Raw genomic sequence first — 18090 nt, 5'->3', positions numbered from 1 at the left:
GATTTAAACTTTGTTCTCTGTCTTAAATGGTGCTTAAAGAAACATCAGGAGTACTGTATGCCCACAAGTGTTTCTGTATAAACAAGAATAAATTCTGTATAAATAGGAATAAATCAATTTATCAGAAGATTCCTTTTATTGCTAAAGAGAAATGAGTGGCTGAAGAGCAGAATTTAAGAATAAATCCTAAATGACCATGGGTTATGCTTAGCATAGAGTAGATGGATACCATCACCGTACTATTTTCAGAGCTTTTTACAGTGCTCTGTTATATCCCTCTCTCTCAGACACATCACATCTACCTTGCTATTTAGTATGCAAATGCACAATTAAAAGCATTCAACAGATAGAGATGAATAAGCTAATCCAGTGTGCTGCTAGTCATTTATTTTCATCAACTGGGAGTCTGTGGAGGTACCCGAAAGAGGAAAGTGATGCTGGAAAGTTGTAATAGATAAGAATCTACTGACTGCCTTTATGTAAGACAATAGATCTTGTGAATATTCTGCTTCCTTTCCAGGCAGTGAGCTAGTATGGTTAACCAAAATTGTTGAGTAATTGTTCTGTGGTTGAGAACAAAATGCTGAATTAAACTGTTCCCAGCACAATAATTGTGTGATTACAGCATTTATGTTGCTGGCCAAAAGAACAGTCATTAGGTTTGGAAGACATACCAAAACCACAGGCACAGAAAAAAAAATGCAAATCACGTGTAAGTAGTCCTCTAATACCTATACCTATAGTGGCTAAAAAACTGAATTGGGAGTATGGTATGTGTATATTTAAAGGCAGTCAAGCCAGAAAAAAATAAGATTGTACATTTAAGAACTACTTCAGACTAGGAAGAAAATACCCCAAAATTATTCATTTTCATTATGTTGTGCTTTTCCCCCTCTTGTGAGATCCCTGTACTTCATATATTATGTGTGTATTCTGCTTTGTGAATGCTGTTATATTTTGCCTGACCGCATACCTCCATACTGGGAGGTATAAGGTACATAGGACTCCTACACCTAACTAAATCTTGTGCCAAACCGATTCAAAGAGCAATGTACAGGCAAGGCACATACCAAATATTTAGCTGATTGCTGTAATCCACCAGTAAAATTAAAAACTGATCTATGGTGTTTTCTTGTGAAGTAGACCATTTTCTGCTCCATTGCATGGTCCATATCTGGAAGTGTTAAAGGAACAATTACATTTAGTCTGCATTTTTTTTTTCTCTTTTGTTGTTTATTCTCATATTTTAAACAATAAAGGAGGAGGAGGCAAGAACTGAAGGAGGCAGTAAATTAAAAAATAAAGACAAAACGTTTAAGGCGATCAAAAGTTTTGTGCCTGCAATTCAATGCAGTAACAAAGTGCAGGATTTGGATAGCTGCTACCTGGCTGTACACAGAAATCAGATGATGAGATGTCTAAACTTTTTTCCCTGTATCAACAGTTAATTGTGCTTCAACTGTATTGCTGTCACCAAATTGTAGGCACAAAATGAGAGACTGTCTTCAGTCCTATTAAAAAAATGTTCCCAGACAAAACTTGTGAAAAACATTTTTGTATGAGGATTTTGGTAGCAAAGGAAAAAAAAAGCATCAGGACATGAATGGAAGAGTAGCTGTGTATCTATTTAAATAGTCTTTTTTCTGCAACTTGAATCCATTTCACTTTTAAAACTGAACTTGTGATGGTAAAACTGAGCTTCATTGAGGAACAATTCCACTGGAAAAGGGACAGTCAGAAACAAGTCTGAACAGCTGAAAGATTGAAAAGAGGTCTTTATTGTGCATTTCCCTGGGCAGTAATTAGAGGCTATCCAGTATTAGAAATGTGTTTTCCACAGAGGTTTCTACTAACATTTGGTCTTAGTTTTCCTGGACATTTGTCCGTCATGTTTAAGTGCAGAGGTTTTTAAGATAATGTAGAAAGCAATAAAACTCAGTAGAAAATAATAATAATAATACTGTCTTCAGGAAAGAGTTGCGTTGAATTGTTGTAACAACTAGTGCTCTGAAACTGATGTCACTGGAGACAAGACTTATACTAAACATGTATCTGGTGTGATAATAGTAAAATTGGGAGAAAGAGAAGGCATTCAGAGAGTCTAATTGGTGGATTTAAGTCTAAGATTTTCTGAGCAGACCCAATTCTGCCAAAGTCTACAATGATCACACTGTGAAAAATGTTTCTTTCTCTATATTAGATTGTTTATAGTTTTATTAATTGTATCCTTCCAAATTTCAATTTAAAGAAAGCAAGAGGAGGTACAGACTTTTACTGTGATATTTTTCTGACTCCTGTATGTCTGTCTTTTCTCTCTCTTCTGAGAGAGATTCCTATACATAGTATATTTTTAAGTGGATTACTTTGATAAGACTTTCATTTTTTTTATAGCATTGCACTGTTCAACAGCCGAATGGGTTTTTAATTTCTTCCCACTACATGATATTAAATAACCCCTGTTTCTTGCCCACCGCCTACACATTAAAATTGTTGTGTTTGTTTTAATTAATGATACTCCATTTGTCAAAGAGATACAGAGTGAAAAATCCATCTCGAAACCTTAGGGTTTTGTTCGAAAGAATACCCCTTCCTCTGCATATAGTAATATTACCTTAAATCGCATTAAAGGAATTTGCACCAAAAAAAAAACCAAACCAAACCAAGAAATAGTTATTATAAGGCAAAATTCTGAAGATCTCCTTGACTTCTGTGTCAACTAATTTTAGTAAACAAGATTTCCATGTCAAGGGTTATGAAAGAATGGTTTCATATTAGTTGATGAGACTTAAATATTTTACTGTAATTATGTACAGAATCGTTACAAGCAACGTGTCATGGGTGGCTCATAGTGAGTGGCGGTGGAAGAGTTGAAATAGAAGGCCAGATTGCGATGATACTGCAATGCAAGTGTTAGAGTGGGTGGTATCGCTTCAAGGATGGAGGAAAGCTTTAGGGAGCTGTCACTTTCCCTTACTGGTACCTACTATGCCTACCATGGTGGGGATGAAGGAAGACCAGGATGAGAGATGGGCTTGCTTTGCAATCGTTTTACTTTCCACTGAAGTACCACAGTATACCCTCTTCCTTCATATTTCGTCTTCTCTTACTTTATGGTCCCTCATTTCATCAAGCAGGATTTGAACAATGAAGGTGTACTACACTTGATGCAGAGTTTTTCTCCAGGAGTGCCTTGGAGTCCTTAGTAAAATAAAAGGTCTCTTAAAGAAGACAGTCCATATTAGTAGTTTAGGCCTTAGATATTGCTCTATTAATGAATTTAGACTTTACCATTGTGTCTAAAATGCGCTCATGCCACTTTCTTTATATACCATCTTAAATGCAATTGTTTCCATATTGGAACTGTTCTCCTCGTTTCAGAGGTTAAAAACTTCTCTTTTTGTAACAGTAGAGAGGATAAATTTTACTGCAATTTATATATCAAAGTGATTATAGTTACTAGTGTTTGAATAAGTTATAGAAAAATCAACAGTGAGTAAAGGGGGAGTTGTAGCTGCTTGCCTTAACACAGATACCTCTGTATATGATAAAAAATACCAGTCAGCCTTGCTTAAGTATAATGGTGTCAGCCTTGCTTTTGCCACCCATTTCTTGATCTTTTGGGGCAAATGCACCAAAGAAATCCTTCGTGAGTAGATTCGTATCCCAAAAGCTGCATCAATTGAGTCTACATAGGCAGAGGAACCACAATCAAAATAAGTATGTTTCTTCACCTAAGCTGCATTCTCAACCTGAAAACCATCTTGGGCAGGTTTGTAGCCAAGCATTTGATAATCCTGTTTGCATCCTTGCATGAAAACATGCACAAGAGTATGTAAGTGCCCGGGTGAGCCCAAAGGCACCTCAAAGGGGCTGAAGAGAGGAAGGTGGAGCCTTTCTCCCAGATCACAGAATTCATCAGTCAGAAAAGAGCCAGACTTGCTGCCTGTGGTGACATGTAATACTACAATTTATTTCCTTACATCAGTCTGTTGACTTGGAGCATTCACAGTTCTTGAAGTCACTTTTTTAGGATGATTCCCTGCCTTCCTACATCTCACACTAGTGTTGAGCCTTGCTTCCCATTCCTGCTTGTTCTTATAGTCTACCCATTGATTAATAATAAAATTTTCAGAGACAACTTAGTATATAGAATCATAGTATTTGTGTGAATGTTAAGTAAGGTGAAATAAGTCAGTTTGGCCCAACACTGGTCAGCATACCTCAGATGTCAATTTTGTGGCCTCTGCTAGCTTTATCCTCTTCATAAAACAAATGGCTCAATCAACGAAACAGCAGATCTTTTTCTTCTATAAAAAGGAAAGGACAAATTATTTTGAGTGTTGCTCTTAGGCTTGGATTAGAAAAGGCTCTTTTGAGAGTGCACTTCAGCATTCCAGTGTAGCTCTTACCTGAATTACAGTAGCTTGCTTTGAAAGTCCTGGTTTTGCCAGAGGACTCCACACACTGGGGTGTTGTGTAGTCTGGAACTGCCATTCCTGCATGAAGTCTAATGCTTTTGACTTAAACCAGCTGCATATTGGAATGAATTCCAGTTTATGTGCTTTTTATTTCAGGCTGTCTCTTGCTTTCCAGTTCGGCTATTTGTTCAAATGCCTTTGTGGCAAAATTGCCCTGTAGGTAACTTAAAAGCTAAGTGGCACAAGCCTGAATGCGTCTTGTTACACATCATCCCAAATAGGAAAAAGTAATCTTACTGCTTTTCCCTCCTCTGTATGCTTTTTCTATGTCATATAAAATATAAGTGTTTTAAAGTTCTTTATTTTAGTTCATAAATGGATAAGTAATACTGTTTTGGGTTTTTTTTTACCTTTAGAAGTACTGGAGAGGTGTTCCTTAATGCAAAAGGTCCTTTTGGGTTATGTCGTTCCTTCAAAGCGCTGCTGGAGGTGTCTCTCACCAGTGCATTATCTTCTGTAGTATAAAATGGAGGAGGGGAGCCTTTGTAAGCAAGTTGTCAACGTGGAAACAGCTAGTGTCTGTATTATTTGGCAGTTCAAGGCACTTCTCTGCACTTTAGTTAAAAAGGCTAAGCATGCTGGAGAGGGACTCTTCATTAGAGACTGTAGTGATAGGACAAGGGGTAACGGGTTAAAACTTAAACAGGGGAAGTTTAGATTGGATATAAGAAGGAAATTCTTTCCTGTTAGGGTGGTGAGGCACTGGAATAGGTTGCCCAGGGAGGTTGTGAATGCTCCATCCCTGGCAGTGTTCAAGGCCAGGTTGGAGGAGGCCTTGGGTGATATGATTTAGCGTAAGGTGTCCCTGACCATGGCAGGGGTGTTGGAACTAGATGATCTTGAGGTCCTTTCCAACCCTAATTATTCTATTCTATTCTATTCCATTCCATTCTATTCTTTGTGTTGTGTTTGGTTCCAAACTTCATGATGAGATGAATTTGAGATCAGTGCTGGTATGACTCCTGAATACTCTTGAAGGACTGAGCAAAGAAAGAAAATTTCCAGCCTGAAAAGCCTTGCTTTTTTTTTTTTTTATGAAAAATGTTTATGTAATTCCCTGAGGTGCATTTCAATTTCCCTGAAAGTTTTTTTCTTGTGTTTTCCGTAAGCCAAGTGGCATACATGCCAGCTATTACCTGTTAAGGGTTATCTCCATATTCCATCATTTTTTTTTTTCAGATTGTCACTCCGAGTTGAGCTCTCTGACGCTAGTGGAATTGTAATGGGGAGGGTAGGGGATGAGGGTGTCTCCCTAAATAGCCTTTTTTATTTTCTTAAAAGATTGCCGCTATAGAGCATGTTTTCTACAATTGGTATCCTGTTTACAAACACTACTATTGCATGAGCTGAAGTGTTCAGACAGGATAAATTTTGGTAAGTACTGGTATGAATTGTATAAGCCTCCAGTGCAGCAAAGGGAAAAATAATATTTGGGGCCAAAATCATCCACTCCAGAAGAATCTTCAGGTAGAGATGAGGAAGAAAAAGCATTCACAAAATACTTTGCCAGGATCCCATATACCAGTATGTCTGGCAAGGGAGTGCATTTCTCAGTAATAAAAGCAAAGTTCGGTCAGAGCATAGGGTGGAATGGGTCTGCTGTCTGTCTCATCCGTGTCTTCCTCTCTGCTTCTTGGCATCCACCTTCTCTTTTGTGTCTTAAGCGCTCACTCAGCACCCCATTAAAAACTACCTCAGATTCAGGAGGAGAGTGATCATTGCATTACTGAAATAGGCGGGGCTCCCTTGCATATAGATTTAGGACCCACTTATGTCAGTTTAGGGAACTGATGTAGGGAAGAAAATGAGAGCAACATTTTCTTATTTTAAACGTCACTGTAAGGGAAAATAGCAGATTGTAGTTATATGAGGACATATATTTTTATTTCCCTTAAGATAGATGGGGGGGGGGGGGAATGAGGGAGAGAGAAAGAGATGGCCAACACATATTCTAATTAAAGAATCCAGTCCTTCAGCATTGTGTGTGCCACCATGAGCCAAATGTTTCTGGAGGAAGGGGGTCTGATGCAATTAAACATGTCATTTTTGAGGGACAGATTTATGTTATTGCATGTTTAATGTACATTACAGTCTTTCATATGCAGTAGAAGAGATGCTTAACTTATAAACAAGTTGCAGGCAAGGAGATATTCATACAACAGTTTGAAATTGATCGAATCGTTTGTGTGCATCCACTGTTCTCGGATTGTGAAATCTGAATTTCTTTGAGGCAGCTGAGAATAACTCAAAATAAAAATTAGCCACACTTCTACATGAAGAAGCCATGTAAGAGATCATTTCAGCAAGGATGCGCATACAGCTCTTGAAGGGCATCTTCTAAAGAGTTCAAGAGTAAAGTACTGCTCGGGGTTTTGTCAGTTTGCAGAGAAGAGAGTGTTGCTTTTAGCAGCCATTCTTATTCACACTGAGTAATTTGTTACTCTGTCACCAGTCTCACTGAAAGGGATAGAATTGCTTCTGAAGAACTAGAGGTGGGTGGAAGAGCAGTATTCACCCCTCAGTGGAAAGTGGTATATATATGGATACTGGGAAATGCATTTAGATACTTACCTTGGAGAGAGGAAAACTTACGTAAAAGTTTATGCTAGTAAACATGTAATGAGCAACTACAGAAATTAAATTGGTGGAAGGGTATAAAGAGAAAATAAATAAAACTGGTAGCAGCTGCTATATTAGGGGCTTAGATTTGTTGAAAGCATGGGTTTATGTTACTTGAGAAATACTATAAGCCTGCTAGCTTAAGCAAGAATTGTGAACTTTTAATTGAAGACTCTGTCAGGATGCATGGGCATAAAGGACCAAAATAAGGTCACATATGTTACCCTGATTCTGGCAGTTCCTAACTCTGCAACCTTAAACTATTTTGTCTTTGTTAATACAGTGACCAAAAGCTCACGTGACATTTCACGGAAAATAAGAGTAGAACTGTAGTTGTGAAGTGTTTGCAATCTAAATTTATATGTCATAGCAGGAGCTAGTAGCAAACAGTAGGGGTAACTGCAAAAAACATACTGCTAGTGCTTAGGTAGCTGTGGAAACCATAGTATGTTCCTAAAAGTAGGTAGGAGACCAGAATTTAGGCGGATGTACTACAATTATAATGAAGCTGGGAATCTAGCTGTGACTACACTGAATGCACATCTTTGTGCAGTTGGATTTGTTATGGTTAAGTCATAAAGGACATGCACAGATTTGTGAAGATGCTGGCCCAGGCTTTAACAACTTGAATCAGTTCCAAATTTACTAACAAATTTTCTTTTGATAAGTCCTCTAGGGGCAGATTTTTCAAAGGCACTGAAAAAAGTAAAGATACAGTGAGGCACTTCCCAAAATTGAAAATCTTTATGGGCAACTCTGGATGCCTCAGTTTCCCACTTGGACAGTAGATTAGTTGTTTGTCATGTACTCATATTGGTTTTTTATCTTGATAAGTTCTTTAAGGCTAATCTCCTTTATGGATTTTCAGTGCCAAGTATAAAGGGTCCCAGATTTTGGTTTGGACTCTAGGTTAAATTTTGTTGCAATTTCTTCCATTACAGAAGGCGACTTACTGTCCTCATTATGTATTAGGGAACCTTTACTTTCTTGGACTGTTTGAACTCTTGTGTATCTGCTTCCTTAAGGGGAGTTGTTTCTCATAAACTAAATGCTAAGGCTTTATGTCTTTGCAGCAAAGGCTTCCCTCTTACCCCACATTACTTTTCAGAGATATGTGAATGGAAGTATGAATTCCTTACCTAGTGAATTGATTGTATAGAATATTATGGCTCTCATGACATTCACTTTGTTTCTTTGCTGGTTTATGTATGTTGTATGCCTTTTTTTGCATACCATGCTGCTGCAGTTTGTCATACAGTGCAAGAATACTTCTGGTTAACCTGTATGTGGTGCCAACATTCAAATTAAAAGAAAGTTGAAGGAACCGTGTGGTCTGTTGACATCGTGGCAATAGTATGTGTAGTGAAAAAACAGGCCCTTGGAAGATTGTATCTGTATCATCCAGACTAACATTATAAAGTGGGTAAGAAGTTGCAAGGTGAAACTGTAGCTCATTAATTCCATTGGGAATTCTGTGAGGATTTAAGCTACAATTTTCACCTTTAGGAAATTACAGCTAAAAGGGGGTACTCATGCAGAGAGACTGGCAAGTGGAGAATCTTGACAGCTATATACATTTTTAGATTGTTAAAGGTGCATTTCTTTCTATGGACACATCTATGTCCATTAGCACAACAAATTGGAGGATCTGAAAAAGTAGCTCTGAATTGCAGTCCATTATGATCAAATTAGGAATTCAGTATCAAGAAGTTACTGTCAAGAAAACATTGGAAGGTATGCAAATTATATAGCATAAAACATTTGTGAGAGGTGTAACTTACATAGTAATAGATTAAAAAAATAAAGGAAAAAAAAGAGGAAAAAACCCTTCGTGTAAAACTCAGAAAGAGGGCCTGCATTCTGTGCCACTTGAAACAGTTGTATCCTAGCAATTCTAGGTAATAATAATAAACATAATGAGAGTTAAGATACAGTAGTTAAATAAGCCATAAAAATGAAGAGTCCATAATTTGTATCGTATTGTGTCAGGTTATCGGATTAAAATAAACTAATGTTTGCACTTATTTGTATTTGGGAGAAAACGAAGTGTAGCTGTTTGACTGGTGCTACATACATTCCATCCTGGAATGAAAATCGCATTGTTTTGACTGCGTTATTTCTGTATCCATGCAAACCATCCTCATCACTCTATAGTTCTTACCTCTTTAACGTGACCGGGGTTGTGTCATTTGAAATTAGTGGGTATAAGGCCCCTTGGAGCAATAAAGAGAGGCAATGATTTGAAAAAATGAAATGCAGCAGTCAGAGTTAAGAAGAAAGGGCATTTTCCTGGTAAATGTTTTCCTAAATGGGAATTTTTCAGTGTGGTGTTTTGCTCATGTATTTGGCAGTCACTTGGAATCAAGTGCAGACTTGTGCTACATTGTGGGCTTGGCAATGACAATTTGTGTGTGTGTGGTGCTTTAGTTATATTAGCCCTGGAGGCAGAGTTAACACTTGCAGTGGGACAAGAGTATTTGCAGTCATCAGAGAACTTTGCAGTCAGCTTCAATAACATCACTCCATTTTTTTCACTTTTTTTTTTTTAACATTTTTTTTGGCAGCAAAGCTCTTAGTAGAACCATCTGTCTTTCTATTAGTGTTTTTGAGTCCTGTTTTGAAGCTTCTTTGCTTGGCAAAGTCACTTTCATCCTTGGAAACCATTTAAAAAAAAAAGTTCTGTGGCTTTTTGCCGAAGAAGAGTACTATGCAAAAATTCCACACGGCTGTTCATTTTTGTTCTAAAAGAATACAGTTACTTTGTCTTTGTCTTTTAAAAAAAAAAACCTAAACAAAAAAAAAAGCCCAACAAACAAACAAACAAAAAAAAAAACCAACCAAAAAAAAGCCCCACAACACACACATGAAGAAAAAACAAACATTGGGCTGTTCTAGGGTGAAAGAGTAGGGGTAGAGAACAGATCAAATTTTACATGTTCTTATTTCTCCAGCGAGTCAATTAAAAGTACGTATGTCTTCTTGTTAACAGGGTCAGAATAGAAAGGAGAATACTGAAGTAAAAACAAATGGATCAACTTATTTCAGTGAATGGAGCTACATCTACTCTAGCTTCAGTCCCAGTCTTAATTTTCCACTGTAAGAATTTCCAGCAACAGGGCTGCAGTCAGCATTCACACAGGTGTTGACAGGTCCTGGCATAAGTTAAGAGGTTACCAGCACAAATTTTTTATCACCCTTCTGCTCTGTAACAGCGTTGGGTGAATCAAGACATCTGCTGGATCTTCAGGAGATTAAAGATGCTGTGTTCTGAACTGTGGCAGCCAAGGAGGTGGCACAGGTTCTCCTTTGCCAATTCTGCAATGCGGGCAATAATAAAGGGAGCAATACCTTCTTACACCTCTGGCAAAAAAAAAGGTTGTCTATCAATACCCTAATTCTTCACGTTCCTCAAAGCTACAGAGCACAAACTGAATTTTAGTCTTTGATAACACTACCCCTGATGCCTCAGTGTTACAGTGCCATTAAAAATCTAGATGACCTCTCAGAAACTGAGTCAGTCTCCCTTCACTGATTGATATGGTCAGTACAGTGTTGTTTTTTTTTAATTAAAACTACCCATTTAACATTTTAATCTTGCCAACTTTTTTTTTCTCATCTGCGTGAAATGCAAAGTCGATGTCCATTGCTAGCAATTAAAACGCCAACAGAACTGGGTAAAAGCAACAGTATTAGACATTTTGCCATGGCCAACTTCCAGTTTTGATGACTAATTTCTGCATGTCTTAAGTCCCCTGTAGTATCCACTTACAATATAATATTTTCCATTTCCTGACTTGAATGGTTGTGTACAGTTGCTGTGCAAAGTTGAACAGCTAACACTTCAGACATAGCTGTGTTTTACTTGTGAATAAAGTGTCTCAGCATTTTTCTTACCATCTCAGAGACTTCTCTTTTCACATGTACAAGTGCATGCATGCATATGGGCAGAAAAATAGTACCGAATGTACTTATGCACATACTTATTTGTACTTCTGAGTGTGTGGATCTTTGTGTTCGGGCTCAGTCAGGGTGAAAGGTACTGTCTGAGACAGAGATACTGTTACACAGTGCAAGAAAAAAGCCACCCTGCAGTCAAAAAGAAGTGAGGCATTATGGAATCACAGGGGAAATCATTAATTGGGATATGCATTAGTGGCATATTTTGATCTATTTTGGGCTAATGTAATTCATATGAAGTGCTTTGGTATTTAGAATGAGTTTGAAAAGTTGATGCTACTGGAACACCCCATTATGGAGGAGCGTATTCAAACCTAAGCTCTCAGCCCGGAAGTAAGAGAAATCATTTAAGCAGACATTTTCCCCCAGAAAAAAATTCTGTGTTTGATTTTCCCTCTCCTGTTCAGCAGGTCCAGGGTCAGCTGCCTCCATTAATGATTCCCGTATTCCCTCCAGACCAACGAACCCTAGCAGCAGCTGCACAGCAAGGATTTCTTCTTCCTCCTGGTTTCAGCTACAAAGCGGGATGCAGTAAGTCCTGTAGATTTTTTAGCTGGAAGTGGGTATAGGGTACAATTTCATGCCCATCTGTTTAAAGATATAACCTCTAGCCCAATGAACTTGCAGAGATAACTGTAAAATAGAGGATTAGTCATTATTGTATGAGAAAATGTTGTCAGAGATAAAGTTTGTGTTTCAAAGTAATCTCAGAACATCTCACACAACAAGTAGATTTGTGCACCTTCTTTCTGACAGATCTTTTTGACAAGTGAACATGCTCATGACCACACATGCATACATACATCTATGTATGTAAGCTATTTGAAACTTCCCAATAAATTTCAACACTGTTGTAAGAAAAAGCATGTTTTTTCCTGAAGCAGCCTGCTTACTATTTGTGAACTGAGGGCCTATTCTTGTCTCTTTCTTCACACAAAACTCACATTAATCTCAACGGGGGTTCTGCACAGAGATCAAAGATAGCATATGCCTTTCAGTATGATGGACTAACACAAACTATATTTATGAGAGCCTAACACTAAAAAATATAGCATCTACTTTTTTAATCTTTGAAAGATTTGTATTGTTCTCCACCTTGCCCAGATTTTTTTTAATTTTATTTAAGCCTTATATAGTATTTAATGTTGCTGTCATCAGGATGATAATAAATACAAGTTAAGGAATAAACAGGGAACTCTATTTCCATGAATAGATTTCACTAAGAGCATGAATTCCATAGCCTTGTTTTCTTGCATTTGTGCTTGTATAAGTCTTCTGACATCAGTTTTGAACTGAGTTATTTAGGAGTCACTTATTCTACTCTTCTCTGTCTCTGGCGTGGATGTTTAGCTTTATTATGTCCATGTCAGTGTATCCATCTGTACTGTTGACTAACTCATGAATTCATCAGGTTTCTTGAGGTACTGAGCACTTGCTGCTGCAGCAGTTTCATAAAATTAGAACACGAAGATTCCTTTAGTTAAACTGGCTTAACCCACAATTTCAGATTTCTTCAGTTTTTGTAACGTTGTAGATACAGTACTTGAATGCAAACTTGAGTTTCTTTGGCCACTGATCCCTTTTCCTAATATTTTATAGGCTGGCACCACTGCTGAAAATTAGTCTTCAAAACACCTAACATCCCTCAGCAGCTGCAGTGCCAAAGCATAGGCTCATTCAGTTCTTCCAGTGATTTCACACTCAGTCTCCTTCAAATGGGAGAAGTAACGATTCACATTACAGAATGTTTAACTGAAAGCCACACTGAATATGAATGCTACCATAACTGTAGGCCTGGAAAAGGTCAGGAAAGCACCCTGTTTGATGTATCCGGCAGATGAAATTAGTTCCATGTTACTGAAGTCTGGTTTGTACAGAAAGAGTTGAGGTTGGTTTTTTCCCTTCTTTTTGCTGCTTGTACATTAACCGTAAGACAGTCCTGTAGTTCCTCTCATCCATGAAGTATATATGACCTTGCGTGTTCGTGTAACCTTGAAAATGAAAGAGAGTAAAGTTGCGGCTGCTCCTGGCAGTAAGGCTTGGAATCAACAGCATGAAAAGGTCTAGGGCTGAGCAGAAGCCGGGGGAAAAAGACAGCTCTGTGTTTGGTGATTCCCTGGCATGTTTGACTGAATTTAACTGAGAAGCTGAGGAAAAGTGATAAGTAGTCCAAAGGATTTTTTCTTTTCACTCACAGTTTAGTATAAACAAAAAAGCATATACAGATTTAGCTACACCTAGAAAGCTTGTAGCAATGAAAGACATAGCTGCCCTAAATCTATAACATCAAGTAATGTTTTTGACAGGCCATTAAAACATATTTCTCCCAGTTTTCTGCTTGCGCTTCTGTGTGTCAGTCCGCTTGGCAAAGATGTGGTAGACTGTAAACTAGAGCTCTGGATAAAATTTTCTAAAGCACCTGAGTGATTTAGGAGACTAAGGCTTCACTGAAGAGTGACAAAAGCACTAGGATCTAAGCCTCAGGGGTATTTAGCAAATGTTTGTATGGTAAACTTTCTATGCTTGCTTGAACTGAGCTTAAATGGCTACCAGCATAGCACTGCAATAGGTAACTAGATCCCTCGTCATTTGCGCTGTTGGTCACACCTGATGACTGGGTTACTTGCCACCTTCTGTCTGCATGCCAAGTAGCTGTAGAGAGAACTGTTCAGTTGCTCATGACTTTGCCTCTAGCTTCTGACATGGTGGCCGAGATTCTTGATTAAGCTCTCCCTAACTTGCTTCTGCCCAGGCTGGGATAGAAAAGACTTTCTGTTAAAATTGCTTAAACTGAACTGGCTCATTTTAATGGAAACATGTTGGGAAGTGATTAAATAAGCAGCTTGGTCACAGTGGTAACTTTTGGCAACAGGCTGTGGTTGGAGATGGTGGCCTCTTCAGCCAGCACAGCTGCAGCTGGAAGGGAATGTGTGATCAAGTCATGAGGTCAGTGAAAGAGAAAAAATGATGAGTTAAATGATGAGTACCTGGTTATACTGCTGTTTTTCTTTCATTCAGCTTAGATAATGAAACCAATCTTATTCAGTGCTTTCTGATTCACCTGTCTGCGTTAGAGCAACAGAGGATCAAATGTATATCTCCTAGTGGTTTCAGAGAGTGTATGTGCTAGGGTTCCTCAGCCAATGCTTCTAGTGGACTAATGACTTAATCCAGAGAGAGACTGTGGAAAGGAAGAGTACTGCTTTCTCTACACATACTTCCTTTTATGAGGATTTGAATGAAGATAACACAAAAATAATCATAACAGTTCATAGCAGGGGTCCGTTTAGATTCCTGTCATGACACCTAAAGAAGAGTAGAAGAACAGGGAAAGAGTATACGGATACTTTATCTCCCCTCACTTTGCCAGGTTTGAGTGGCTGGGGACTCAGGGACCTTCTGCCCCATTGATGGCATCGCTGTGGTGAGAGCTATTCTGTCTGTTACTAAAAACAAGGAGGTTTCTCTGTTTGGATTCCGACTTGATTGGAAACATTCTAAGCACCTGAAATGCTCAAAAGAATACAGCGGTATCAGTTTCTAATATGTGCAGAGGAAATTATCCACTGACACTTCTCAAAAAATTTTCAAAATCAGGTAAATACAGGGAGGGCAGAGGTAAATATTTTCTCCGTAGTTAACATGCCAGGTCATGGTCTCTGGCTTCCGATTTGATGAAGTAAATTTCTTTTTCTTTCTTTTTCTTCATAGCGGATCATGCTTGGGAGTGGCTTGTTTTTTCATTTTGTTTTGTTTTTTTAAAACAGATGGTTTGCATTACATAAGGGACAATTTACACAAGTTGACACTTCCCCTCTTTTCTCTATGGCATATTGTGTGGTGGTAAAGTTGGCAGAGAAAGAGGGAGGAACTTCTATTAGGATTACATATCTATTTGAGAAAAAGATTCATAATCTGTGATTGATTTTTAACCCCACACCTAGATATAATTGCATGGTGTGTAAAATATTTAATACTATTATTTGCAACCAGAGTGTATTTTTCACATGAGAAAAGTAAGTTGGCAATATGTCATGGACTATATTGTCCACAATTAGCAAGAAGAATACTGATTACCTACTTATTTGCTACATACCTCATTATCCATTCACTAAGTGCTATTTGGGATTTAAGTATTTTGATTTTTGTGCAAGTCTCTTTATATGTGTTTTATTATATATATAATATGTAATATTTTTATAGCTGTATAATGCAAATCTCTTTATAAGGAGTTGATGTTTTGGAATGGAGTGTTAATTAAGTTGGTGACCTCTGGCATGAGTAGGTGCTAGGAGTTGAGCCCAGTATCCCAGGTATATGAATTGGTTTTAGCAGCAGGTGAGTGCCTTCTGTTTCAGCTGACGTTGAAACCAGCCAGAGCCTGATACTGCATTTCCCAAACTGTGGCAAAGCTTCTCCCACATTTAGCCTATGCAAATTGGCTCAGGTCATTTAACCCTCCTTCTTTTATTCTCAGCAGCATTCCTTAATCCTGTCATTTGCTACTACTATTACTAGTTCAGCTCCTCTTGTGGTACTTGCAAGATAATATACATGACTCTCAGCATTTTAGCAATAGCAAGTGAAATGTCAGTTCTGTTGAGGTCTGAGGAGCTGTTGCTGTTGACTTCACTGAAGTAAGATTTCACACCAGATGATACAGATCGCTAGGGCCACTCTTAGAAATAATTAGAATTTATTTAGAACTAATTAATATTTGTGAAGTGCTTTGAAAGTATAAAAAACAGTGTAAGTGAAGAAGAGAAGAAATTTTCTATTGTGCCCTTAAAAAACTGCCTAGTTCCACCTCAGAGGAGGCTGCTCTTCAGTTGTAGGTAGTGTGATCCTTTTATTAATGCACATATGTACAGATTTGTATGTGGAATATTAAGGCATGGTTGTCTCTCCTGTGTAAGAGTTAATAAAGGGAATGAAAGAAAGATTTGTGAAAGCAAAAAGGGCTGTTTCTGGGGTTCTTTTTATGGAAAAGGCAGAAGGAGTTAGGCTGAGAGCAGTGGTCTTCTTCTACAATGTAAGTATCAGAATGCACCAGCACAGAATGCTTCCTCATGCTGCTTCTATTCTACAGTTGCAGCACTGTTTTACAGTTAGTTTTCCATTAAAAGACACTGAATAGCCCAAACTTCATAAAGAAGATGGGTCCTCCCCAATTAACAGTGCTAAGATTCGTTTTGGAAACTGCATTCCATCTCTTCTTTAACCATTTAACGAACGTATTAAAAAGGAAATGAAATGTTGATTAGCCGCTTTACAGTAGTATGATGTCTTGGTCCTGAGGTTTTTCAATATGATTGAAGCTGTTGAATTGGGTGACATGGTTTAGCGTGTGGTGTCCCTGCCCATGGCAGGGGGGTGGTGGAACTAGATGAACTTAAGATCCTTTTCAACCATAACTATTCTGTAATTCTATGAAGAACAACATACTTTGTTTTCTAAACAGAGGTGTGCAAGAGATTGAATTTGTTTACTTTACTCAGATAACAGTAGTTACCAAGTCTGTGTTTCTGGAAGTGAGATTTAGTCCAAATATATTTTCCAGATTATTCACATATTCTCTGGAAAGCTTCTGCATAGTCCTTTATTTGCTGATACCTGTGTTATTTTTGTGGATTTGTGCCAAAATTTGGGAACAAGAATTGCTTTTCTTTGCCCATTTCTCCTCTCCCATGTGAATAATCTGTAGTAACAAATGATATTGTGTTCCCAGTCAGATGTCATCAACACAAGGTTTTTTGAAAGCGCTTTAATCGCTATTTCAACCATATCCAATTGGGGGGGGAATCTGAAAATACAATAGGTACATTGTACGTGTCTTACATATCAGCTCATTACTGCTGGAAGTCTTCTAAATAAAATAATGCACACAGAGTTATTGATGAAATATCTAATTACCTTTTAAAATTGGCAAAAATGTGTGAGATGAACAAGCCAAGCCTTGTAAAATTAAAATATGCTGAACTTACTATTCGTCTATATTCTGAACAGTAATTCTGATGCCTGATAAAAATGAAACTCTCAGTTAATTGGTTCCTCATACAGTACAATAAAATTAATGTTTAGGAATTAAATACCATAAACTTCCTCAGGGAAAGTTGCTGATGTATCTCTGTTTTTCAGTCAGTCACATGTTTCATTGTTTAATGGAGTATCATGTGGACTGTCTTATAATTTTTCTTGTGCTTGGTGTTCATGTGTCTGGCTTCTAAAGAAACTGAGCTCTAATTTGTGATTTAACTGTGTCAGCTGTATCAGCTGACATACAGGTCACTGACAATCACCAAATCACAAGAAAAAAATATTGACATTGCTATGCTTTTATCAGAATGACAAAAATAGGAACCATGTGTTGTGAGGACCACATACTGTAGCTTCTTTATAAAGATGCTAGTCATCTTTCAGGGCTACTGTTTATGACTTGATAAAGAATGAGCATATGACTAAACGCTCATGTTCCCCCCAGGATAAGAAAAGAGTAATAGCATTGTGGATAGAAACAGCAAGAAAGAGGAATTTTTGGTAACAACTTTGCTTTTTAGCATACTTGAGAATGTCACTTCTGTAATGCTGCAAATGCAACGGAAGGCATCAAGACTGCAAAAAAATAGCAACACAACTAAGGACTGTTTTTAACTGAAAAAATCTCATAGCCCCTGATCTATGTGTGACTTCTCACAATAATGCTAATAAAACCAAAATAGATAAGCAAAATAATGGGTTCTTGTGAAAACAGGCTGATCATTTCAGTTCCGTTTCTAGGCTATAAAAGATGTCTAATGTTATGGCACTGTTATGCACAGCTGGGCAACTAAATAAAATTCCCAATTTTTAAATTCATGAGCATGTACAAACCTCTCTGGAAATACATTGTCTTTCCTTGGTACTCAGAGCTTTTGAATAACTGTAATCTATTCCAATGGTCTTAAAGTCCTTTAGATGATCTTAAAGTCCTTTCCAACCCTGGCTATTCTATGAGTCTGTGATTCAGCAGGTGTGTATAAGGGTGTGTGTGTGTCTG

At 37.8% G+C, this 18090-nt stretch overlaps 1 protein-coding gene across 23 annotated transcripts in view; it reads left to right on the top strand.

The window, feature by feature from the left end:
* SOX5 (SRY-box transcription factor 5) overlaps positions 1 to 18090 on the top strand; it is a 645963-nt gene that overhangs the window by 532252 nt on the left and 95621 nt on the right. For 18 of the 23 annotated variants that reach the window (XM_061444585.1, XM_061444584.1, XM_061444586.1 and 15 more), the window contains one exon: positions 11462 to 11585. In XM_061444585.1, coding sequence (XP_061300569.1) covers positions 11462 to 11585 — 124 coding nt within the window. The remainder of the gene's footprint in view (positions 1 to 11461; positions 11586 to 18090) is intronic. The other 5 variants (XM_061444583.1, XM_061444597.1, XM_061444578.1 and 2 more) reach the window with 1 other exon arrangement.

The sequence above is a fragment of the Pezoporus flaviventris genome, unplaced genomic scaffold (genome assembly GCF_033815535.1).
Source record: "Pezoporus flaviventris isolate CSIRO_AGI_PZ_B2104156 unplaced genomic scaffold, CSIRO_AGI_Pfla_v1 ptg000002l, whole genome shotgun sequence".
Lineage (NCBI taxonomy): Eukaryota > Metazoa > Chordata > Aves > Psittaciformes > Psittacidae > Pezoporus > Pezoporus flaviventris.
Note: the sequence above shows the minus strand (reverse complement) of the source record. Positions and strands in the feature narration are given on the sequence as shown.